Source organism: Neodiprion pinetum, chromosome 2 (genome assembly GCF_021155775.2).
Source record: "Neodiprion pinetum isolate iyNeoPine1 chromosome 2, iyNeoPine1.2, whole genome shotgun sequence".
In the NCBI taxonomy this organism is placed as follows: Eukaryota; Metazoa; Arthropoda; class Insecta; order Hymenoptera; family Diprionidae; genus Neodiprion; species Neodiprion pinetum.
The window spans coordinates 15,519,375-15,530,105 of record NC_060233.1 but is presented as its reverse complement, the minus strand read 5'-3'; the positions used below and the strand labels follow the sequence as shown (position 1 = coordinate 15,530,105).

Genomic DNA, 10,731 nt, shown 5'->3' with positions numbered 1-10,731 from the left:
CTTACAAAAGAATTTCGGGTTTTTTATAATAATATTCGTAATGCACAAATAGATATAGAATTAAAAACTGGACGAGTTGAATTGATTTCAAATCATCATAATCCATTATAGATTTCCATTACTTCCAACGATCCTTAACAATTGTTGATACTGATTCCTAATAGCATTTCTGATCGATGTTATTTCATCATTCAGTAATCTCGCTCTTAGTTTTCCAGAGATCATAATCTCCAGAAGGTCTCAAGAGAATCACGTTCTACATTTAAAATTCCTCTGTGTTTCGGGCTTTGAAATCATTACAGCGTTCCGAGAAATCAGATTTGCATGTGTACCTAATTTGAATAAATATCTTTAACGAACGACATGCGTTGTCTCAATGCACTATTGGAGTTTCTTTGGTTCAATAACCGGTTCTATCTGGTTACTAGAAAATAGACTTATAGTTCAACATGCAGGTATCGTATAGAGAGTAGTCCTTATTTAGGATGTTGACGAATTTTTTCCGGACCACCCCCCAAGTCGCTGTGCAATCTCGACGAATTACTTACCCTCGAAATCTGACTTTTTCCCGTTTAGAGGAGATGCAATTTGTCTAAATTACCTTGTACGATGATCTTAATTTTTTCGATGATTTGACGTTTAAAACTCAGCCAGACTAGATCATTGAGCAATTGTGACAGTTAAATAATCAATAAGAGAGGATGCAAGGTCATCCTTGAATACAAATGGGGCATTCTAGGCTCACTATTTAAGTTAAATCTACCTCTAGTATCTCGTAAAGCTTTACAAAACAGACGTTTCAGAGAATCGTAGTTGGCTTACAAAAAAATTACTCGTCCAATAATCTTTCAATTAGTAAAATCCCTATTAGTCACTATTAATTCTTATCAAATTTATACAGTCAATGCTTCGTATGAAAAGATAATTGTTATACCAGAGTGAAGATGGGCATGCATTTAGTCTGGGAAATATGTGAGAATCAATTCATAATGGCAAGATCTAATAAATCAGAAAATTAAACAAAATCATTAATGCAGCGAAATTTTTTCATAAAAATTTGAACACCAACTGCAAAGTTCTTTATTGGTCTTCTCCTGCTGACCTTGTTTGCTTTTTCTATTAATTTTCTATTGATCTGCTCACATCCTCCAAACTAAATATACGCATGTGGTCGTTGTTGTCTCAAAAATTCTACCTTTTAAATAAAAAATTTACTGTATGAATTCCACTAAAATTGATTACAGATGACAGTGATTTCGCTAATCAAGCCATTGCCAGAAAACTTATTTGTTCGAAAATCTAAGATTTAACAAGTTGTGTTTTTCGTCATGCTCTACAATATACTGAGAGAAACATTAAATTGAAAATGGCGAGGGTCATGACCCGGTGGAGGTAGCACGGAAAACAAAACAATAAATTCATTTAAAATAACAAACAACAGCGTCAATTGCCGTATGGATTCCAACCGATAAAACGATATTATAAATATGCAGAGTGGAAGTCAACCATCGTTATAGCGGCTAATGCAAAGACTCAATTTGCATGCGGCTACGATTACACAGAATTATCACTGTTTGAAACGGTAAGTGCACAAGAATTTTCTTCATTCGTTTAGCATCGAAATCTTCGTGAAAAAGTTTTTATTTCCATTAAACCTTATGAGTGTTGAGTGAGTTTTTCATACTGCTGGTTCATAATGTTACATCATAGAACATCCGTAAACGTGACCATGAAGAACGAATAGTCATTGACGTAATGTGGAAGAGTTAAGTATCAGAATATATGAATTTAAACGATATCATTGTAATATACGACAGCATTTATAACATTAATGCTAGACGCGATATTATTATGACGTATGTATATATGCGGTATTGTTATCAATTACTGTTCCGAATGTGTATTTGTTTTTTTTGTTTCCATGAAGAAAAAAGAAAAATATTTTTCCAAAGTCTGGTGATTTTTGGAAATGAAGGATCAAATAGAAGAATGATAGAAATTCACCATCGCTCTTCTATTCGCAACATAATTGGTTCAACTGGTTTCATCAGACCGTCCATTTTCAACTTGATGTCAGCTAGCGGTACAAATATATCTTTCTTAATGATGTATCTGCGGAGTATTGTCGCCAAGACTGTCTTCATTTCCATCATGGCAAACCTTAAACCTGAAATTTAGAAGAGGATTAGCGGTGCAGGAGATTTGGCTACACTTTGACGTCTTAATGTGTGAAGTGGCGATCACCTATTTTGCAATAATTATGCGAAATTGTCGCTTCTCATACTGCTCACATAATGAACAATACTGCAGAACATTGTCACAATATTTCTGTTCTCATGCAGTTTTGTGTAAATATCATGAAATGATTCTGAAATAGCTCAAACTTTGCAAAGTTGCGTTGATACAATGTTCCTGGAATATTTCGAATCTTGCAAACTTGCATTGCTGCAATGTTTCCATAATATTCCATAATGTTTATGAAACACATAAAACTTTGTAAAGTCTTGTTGCTGGAATGTTTCTGCTATATTGTGCAGTTTGTGAAACGTTTCGAATTTTGTATGGCAAAATTACTCGGTCGCTATATGTTTAAAATAATTTGAAGTTTTTGAAGTTTTGTTCCTGCAATGTATCTGTAATATTGTCTACTATCGACACATTGATCGTGATTTGATACAATTTGGTTTCCTGTCGTGCATATGTTGACTTGCTAAATATACGGTACGCAAGTAGATCAATTTACCGATGCAGTTTCTTGGTCCCGCACTGAATGGTATGTAGCTATAAGCATGACGCTTAGTCACTTCTTCAGGCAAAAATCGATCCGGATCAAATTTGAGCGGGTCCGGCCAGGTATCCTCGTTTCTATGCATAGTCAGGATGTCGATAACAACCACACATCCTTTTGGCAGAGTATATTCACCTTGAAGCATTCAATTTAAATAAACTATAAAAATTGCTTACAATATAAATATTCGAATATATATGTATTTCATTACACACCTATGTCCAACTCGTCACTCAATGTACGAGCGATCAACGGTGCGATTGGAATAACACGCAACGACTCTTTGATTACAAATTCCAAATATTCCATGCGCTCTAAGTCATCATGTGTCACGTTACGTTCGTCAGGATCGCTGCTTCCATAAATTTCACGTAGTTCGAGATAAGCCTTTTTCTTTGCGTGTCATGTAAAAACGATAACAGTAAAATGTCAAAAGCAGTTGGGAAAATGTTTGCAGCACGTGGTTGTCGAAGATCAGCTGCACCAGTGCGCATTAAATGTTTCGTGTCTGTGATGACTTGAGGTCGTAAGCTTAAAAAATGTGATTCTGGTGGCAAATAGATTATACGCGTATGTTTGTTCTTCCACACCAGTCGCTTGAAAATTGAGTCAAATGCATAAATCAAATTATGCAAGGCACTTGAGAACAAAGACGACGTTGGCGCATGCGCATAATTCAAATGCTGGATTTTACGCGCTAGAGCTTCTTTGGCGCATGCGCACTTTCGAACAACTCAATCCGACGCACTGTTGAATTTACGGTAAGTTACCTAACCTCAATTCAACACGCTCTTAGTGTCATCTTCATTTCTGGTTAAATCAAACATACTTTTACGTGACTTACCAAAATACGACGATAACAAATAACAGCCAAAGGGGAGATCGATATGGAACGCGATTGGAGTAAGACCTGTTTACAAATGCTCTCGGCTTTATTGCTAAGTTATTTATTGCCGTAAAAAGAACGATGTACCGTGTAAATTTGAAACCTTTCCGTTCGTTTGTTTATTTAATATAGGAAGAATAAGCGTGAGTTTACTCGGTCGGTAAAGGTAAGAGGATTACATAACCTTAAAGTAAGCATGAAAAAACGTTCCTTGTCACTCCGCGTAGAGCCAGGTCGTGATATGATAGAGAATGTAAAAGTTGAAGAGAAATATTGGAAAGCTCAGGGCATGAGAAAAATTAAATTTTGAAGGCTTAAACATTGTATTTACGGAAGCTAAAAAAATGTATAAAATCACTTTCGAACCAAAACGATTGGAATATGAAAAAAAAATCACAAACTTTTCCGAGCGGAGCTGCAATAGCGCTGAATTCTTGAAAATTGTAAATTTATTCAGAAAACAACCAAAAGAAACAATAAATACGGTTGACAGCCAAACGTGGTACGATCATCTTGAAAAACGATAACCGAAAAGAGAATTAAGTAAACTGAATATGTACGATGCGAGAGACCTTTCGCTCGATAACAAAATTACATTTGAAGTAGTTAATTTGACTCTGAAAACGTGCAAGCCTAATAGATCCACAAGCGCGGATGACACTTCAGATAAATACTTTAAAAATAAAAGAGTCAAATACAAAACGTCTTTACAGGAATTTTTCAATAAGATTCTAGAAATTGGATATTGTTCCCTAAACATGGACTGATCGTGAGACTTATATCGCTCATTCCACGTCAAACCGGACACTAAATTATAATCAATGATTCCGATTTTGTTTTAATTATTCAGACGCAATTTACACGTAAAATAATAGAACATGTGTTTCGTGAAAAGAATTTGCCACTTTTTTTAGAGAAGATATGCACGATTGAAAGTTGCAAGAAATCCCAAAAAACGTCGCCCGTGTGAACATTGAAACTACTGTATGATCGAACCTATTAGTCGTACAAAAAATGTAAGAGGTCGATTTTCAAGATCTTGAGTCAATCTATGCAGTGGCGTATTTCAAAGTTGCGTTCGACATTAATAAATGATTATTAATTTGTTTACAAATTTTATTAGCATCTTTCAGCATCAACTCGCCAAATTAAAATTTTGCAAAAAATAACATCGTGCAAACGTAATGGAAACGTATAAAAAAATGGGCATCGTGCAAGTCGAAATTCTTGCTGAGTGGAAATAACATTTGACTGAGAAAGGCGAATTAAGATACATCTGAGTTCCTTTTTTCCATGAACTATTTAAGTGAATGAATTAATACGATAATGGCATTAAGTTGGTGGAGACCGCCTCATATATAAAAATCGTTAAGAAAACGATCTACTATACCAACAGCGCAAAACAACAATCATATGATATCAAATTAAACTGGAATTTGAACCTATTCGTACGGACTGAAAATAATACCTGTACATCCGGATGCAAAGCCAGCATTAACATGACGGTACTGATCACGTTGGCCACTGTGTCATTTCCCTGAAATGAAATTTCTACATAACTTTTCAAGACTTTGAATAATCCAGATAAATTTCACATTTTTGCAAAGAAGAAGAAGAGGGAAAAAATTGCAGAAACACAATTTTGCAACGTATCGAATTTAGCAGAAACCTTGTAGGATTTCAACTTTACGAAGTTTCAAATATTACAAATACATTACGATACGGTAGAAACATGGTAATAACACAATTACTGTGTAAATGCAAAGTATTTCATGTGCGTTAAGAATCTTCAAACATTATTGCAATATTTATGCAACATTACGTGCATATTATCGATAGTAATTAGTATCGAGTTCTGAAATAAATACTTGTACATACAGCAAGCATCATTGTTTCGACCTCTTCACGGAGTTCTGAGTCCGACAATTTCATTTTATCGTGTGTCAACTCCATCAGGAAATCCAAATAGGCCTTTCTTTGAAAAGGTGAATCGCCTGATATAAATCGAGGACGTATTATTACATATAATATATTAGAAAGATTTGGATTCGTTGATGAAGGTCAAGGATAGACAAATCCATGTTTAGCATTCAAATTTTCTATACGACGTTTTGCCCTGTCTACCATCATCAGGTTTACAAATCGACATTCTTTAACACTTAAAATTTTAATCATGGTGTACTAGGAGAAAGGCACTTCCTAGGAATGTCGATTTATAAACCTGATTATGGTAGGCGGGACCTGCCGAAACATCGTACCGAAAATTTGAATGCTAAATATGGATTTGTTTATTCTTGACCGTCACCAACGATTCCAAATTTTCATAACATTCTCCATTGTCACGAACATCAACTCGTCTATAATATATTAAGGTGTTCAAAAACCAATTTTTTTTTTCTAACCCACATCCAAATTTTGCTAGAGCATCTTAAAGAGAATATCTTAGCCAAATATGAGCTCTTAGTTTTGACATTTAGGGGTGCGTAATTTGTTGTTTCCATTTTATATTTAAATAACATATAAAAGAATCTGAAATTTTGTGAACTTTTTTTCTCGTGAACGGCATGACTTATAAATTATCTAAATACAGATTATTATAGAAAATTTTACGCTCTATAAAAAAACTATTGAGATAGAATTTTCCCAACTCTAACTTGCCGATTTTTTTTCTTACGTGTTATTTAAATCGAAATGGAAAAAATAAAATAGGCACTATTTCAGATGCCCTACCGAAATTTTGATGCGCGTTTGAAAAATAAAAATATTTTTATTTTTGAAACACCCTAATATTATATATATACTAGGGGGGCTTCGCACGCCAACCCCCATAGCGGTTCGGGCAAGTTCGGGTCAGTTCGGAATAGGTTAGGTCAAGTTCGGTATGTGTCATAGACTTATAAAGATAGACTGAGCGTTCTTATGAGCCGCATGAAGCAAACATTTAAAGGACAGAAATATGCCGGGAGTACTCCTTGCTCTCTCTGATGATATTTGTGGCGGGGATCGAGGCGGTAGAGGAGAATGAGGCGAAATTATGCGCCTATATTTATAGCTGTTCCACTTCCACTGCTCCGTTGTCTCCCACCATGACGCCGATTGAAAAGAGAGAGCAGTACTCCCGGTCAGCCCCCTGCAACTAGATCGAGCGAAAAAGTAAAAAGAGTAACCTGGTATGTCACATGATTTTAGTTCTTACTGAGGGCGCTAGTAGTGCAGTTGCACGGGTTGCACGCCGTAAAGGCCTTAAAGGTAATCGCGCAAACCGCACAACTGTACTACTAACGCTCTCTACGAGTGTAACAATATAGACTCGTTTTCTGAAACACGGAGTTGTAGGGAGATGCTCCCGGTATATCTCTGTCTTTTATATGCAATTGTCAGTGCCTCTTATAGAAGCGCTCAGTCTATCTTTATAATTCTATGGTATGTGTAGTGTGTAGGTTAGGTTCGGGTATTTCCGGATAGATTCGACCAAGTTCGGGTAACTTCGGGTAGGTTCGGGGTGGTGTGTGTGTGTGTGTGTGCTGTGGATTGGGTCGGGTATTTCCGGATAGATTCGGTTAAGTTCGGGATTCTTGACACGGCAGCGGCGGCAATATCTTTATGTAATACAGAACGATATACATATATATAATATATATACACTTCATTTACGTCATAATTAAATTTCCGATCATATTTCAGTCTCCACGCATTAATAAATTATTCTGTTAATAAAGTCGATGCCAACTTACCCTCATTATCTTCCCCACTGACAGCAGTCTTATTGAGCAAAGATTTCTTCTTTCTTTGAATCACCTAAAGCAAATCATAAAAGGGCCTGGTGAATTTGTGTATCAAAATTAGACGAATTTTCAAGTCCGGTAAGTTGAGAAACTTGTGTCAAACTTCTTCAACACATCATCAATAACTGGCTCACTCACATTGTTGGTAAAATTGTGCATGGTATTGATGTGTTTATTTTGTTCCGTTCCAAGCTGAGTGCGATTGAAAATTGCTGACGGGTGCAACCAAACTTTGAACATTCGTTGGTAGACAATTGCGAATGTCCTGAAAATAATGTAACAGCGATACAAAATTTTTGGAAACAATAGGCGTCACCTCAAATTTTGCTGCTCACTTTTCTGCCGCTTCCACGTAACTGCATTCATTTTTAATCTGAGCTCTCATACTCACGCCCATAGTAGTTTCTGAAAGTAAGAAGAGATGAAAATTTCGTTCATCGGATATCACCCTAACTCCAAACCTACCGCAAATTATATCCAGAGTGCACTTCGATACGTAATCGAACACAGGGAATTCCGCCCCGTTTAGTTCAGCCTCCATTTTCTTTACCATCACGTTCGATTGGGCCGCGAAGACAGCGACAAAAGATTCCAGAATTTTTAGATTAAACGTCGGCCCGATCAGCTTCCGGTGTACACGCCATATTTTCTCTGAAAAAAACAACAGACAACTGGCCTCGATTATGCGAAGGTAAAAAATACAGGAATTGTGAATAGATGTAAAACTTACCGGGTGCCGTAAACAAGCCTTTTCCCAACCAAGGTTGAAAAAAATCATATAGTTTCGACTTCTCGATCGCCTTCTCGCTCCGTAAAACCGTCTGTGAAATATTACTCCAGTCATTACATACATTTGAAAATGCAAATGAACCGAACAGGCTGATTTTTGTATGTTACATAGAGGGGGCTTAGAATAACTTGACTTCAAATTTTCGACCAATATTTTCTATGTGCTTTCCCCGCCACCTTCAAAAAAGGATAAATTTTGATTTTTGCAATAACCCGGCTCCCCGTTGTGATACGAAAATTTCGACTGCATACTTTTTTGTTGCTTCTTTTCTGCTCTACAATTTCAGTACTATGAATTTCTCACTTACCTTTGATCGTTGTTGTGAACTTTGAATTTTTTCAGATTTTTTCGAAACATGATTTCTTCACTTCATCCAATAAATTGATTTCAACAATGTTATGATTGTTCGCGCCTACGTAGCTTCAAACTTGGATGACGTATGAAAAAAGTGCCTTCATAAAAATCTTAGGTTCACTTGTCAACATCCCGAGAGTATTTTTTCGGATTTTTCTACCCCGTTTCAGTGTAGTTTTGATACAAAATGCACGCAAATTATACATAACTAAAAAGTACCGGAATCGAATGGGCTACAATTTATACACAGCGTGCCTTCTTCAATGCGAAAGGTTGTCTGCAAAATTCGTAGTGGGCGGTGCAATGGTTCAGAAAATATATGAACAAATATTCACACAGTGGTGAGAATTCGGTTCAAATTTCACGGCGCGGCAAGCTATTTGCTTACCCTGCGGGTGGCGCTGCTGCTCACTCGAGGCCGATCTTCAACTGCCACGCGCGTTGTCCATAACCTCAGTCGACGACTTTTTCTCGAAGAGTGTACTTCAGTCTATCGTTTATCACGATTCCTGACATGATATGTGAGTTTCGTGCTGCCGGACATAATTTTGAAGCGTATCGTAATACCGGCTGTATAACTTTCACCATTCGTACCGCCACATTATAGTACGTATGAATGAGAAATTTCACAGTTCCATGTAAAGTATTACTTGTAACTTTTCAACTACTTTTCCGCCCACTACGAAACTTATAGACAATCTTTGTTACTGACAAAGACATGCTATGTAAAAATCTCAGCCAACTCGATTAGAGCACTGTTTTGTTACAGAAGATCTTCAAAGATTTTTCGTCAACACTATACTTTAACGGGGCATGAAAAATCGCACAAAATTATTTTTAGAAATTTCATACAAAAATGCGAAACTTTTGTGCAGGAACTTTTTCCATATGTCATCTGAATTTCAGACTATGTTGACTTGAAAAAATGAAAAATCGTCAAAAGCTGATTTTTCGACTAGTTGTGGTAAGAAAATGCTTGGTTAGGAAAATCTGAAAAAATTCAGATTTAATGCTTTCAATACGAGTTTCCAGTAAGTAAAAGGGCGAAAACATCAAAAGTGATCAGGGAAAAATCTCGTTTCTCCTTCGATTTGACTTGGAATCCCCCATGTAATATAATATTACATTCTAGGTATTTGTTAGCTCTGCAAGTTTTATACTAGACATTTTTTTTATATGTATCACGAGAAAGGAGAAAAAATGGAAAAACAAGTTTCAATTTCTTGATTTCTCATTATTTCGTTCGATATCTCAACAACGATCAATGATAATTAAAAAATGTATGTGACCGAAATTACAGAGCATAAAGAAAGTAACAAAAAAGTATTTGGTCGAAATTTCTTGTCTAACGACGGGGAGCCGAGTTGTCGCTTAAAACGTAATTTTTAAATTCCCCTTTTTTTAAGATGGCGAAGAAAGTACCTGGGAAATCTTAGTCGATAATTTAAGAGAGGGTTTTTTTCGTACAGATTGAGTGGACCATGTAACATATATATCGCGTAGTAGTGCTCAATCGCCCAGATATTTAATGAAGACCTTATAACCTTGACTTCCTCTGGTCCGGATAGGAAAATCAACAACTGAGGTCCGAGCCAGAAGCGATAAGGTGAAGGATACACACGCGACAGTTCGATGCACTTGTTGAAGATATCTGAGACAGCAAAAAGTAAAAGAAGGGTTATGGACGAAGCTGAATCAGTGGTTTTTTTCCAAGAGAGAGAATCTGAGCACACGAAATTTCACCTTCGGTATTTCCGAAGAATTGAAAAGCGTTTCCCACAAACGGCAACGTTGGCGGACCGCAGAATTTTGAAGCCTTTTTGTACAGGCGCAGTCGCCTAAGATGATATATCACCAGGAGAATTAATCCACTTAAGAAAGTAGCACCAACTACGAAATGGGTTTCACTAAACATTTCGTAATGTTATATGCACCTTCCGTTAATTATATCCACAAGTTCTGCGATCTTCAACACTGAATCACTGTCACAAGTAGCAACTCGGAACTCAATTTCCGAACAGCGCTTACTAAATGTTCACCGACATCCACGCGGACCACTAATGGATCTTTAAATAATTATCTTCTCGTAATTACCGGCTGCTTTTATCATTCGAATATTGCTAACGTG

The 10,731-nt window shown here is 36.5% G+C and overlaps 1 protein-coding gene across 1 annotated transcript; it reads right to left on the bottom strand.

Annotated features, from left to right (window-relative positions):
- Positions 1-1,925: 1,925 nt before the first annotated feature.
- Positions 1,926-10,518, bottom strand: LOC124212152 (cytochrome P450 4C1-like). The gene is made up of 12 exons (XM_046611942.1): positions 10,347-10,518; positions 10,148-10,254; positions 8,190-8,280; positions 7,925-8,110; positions 7,795-7,864; positions 7,598-7,724; positions 7,409-7,472; positions 5,553-5,668; positions 5,143-5,211; positions 3,004-3,181; positions 2,744-2,923; positions 1,926-2,167 (listed from the first exon to the last, which is right to left on the bottom strand). Exons 1-12 carry the CDS (start codon positions 10,516-10,518, stop codon positions 2,001-2,003), a joined length of 1,527 nt encoding a protein of 508 aa, XP_046467898.1. The 3' UTR covers positions 1,926-2,000.
- Positions 10,519-10,731: the final 213 nt, after the last annotated feature.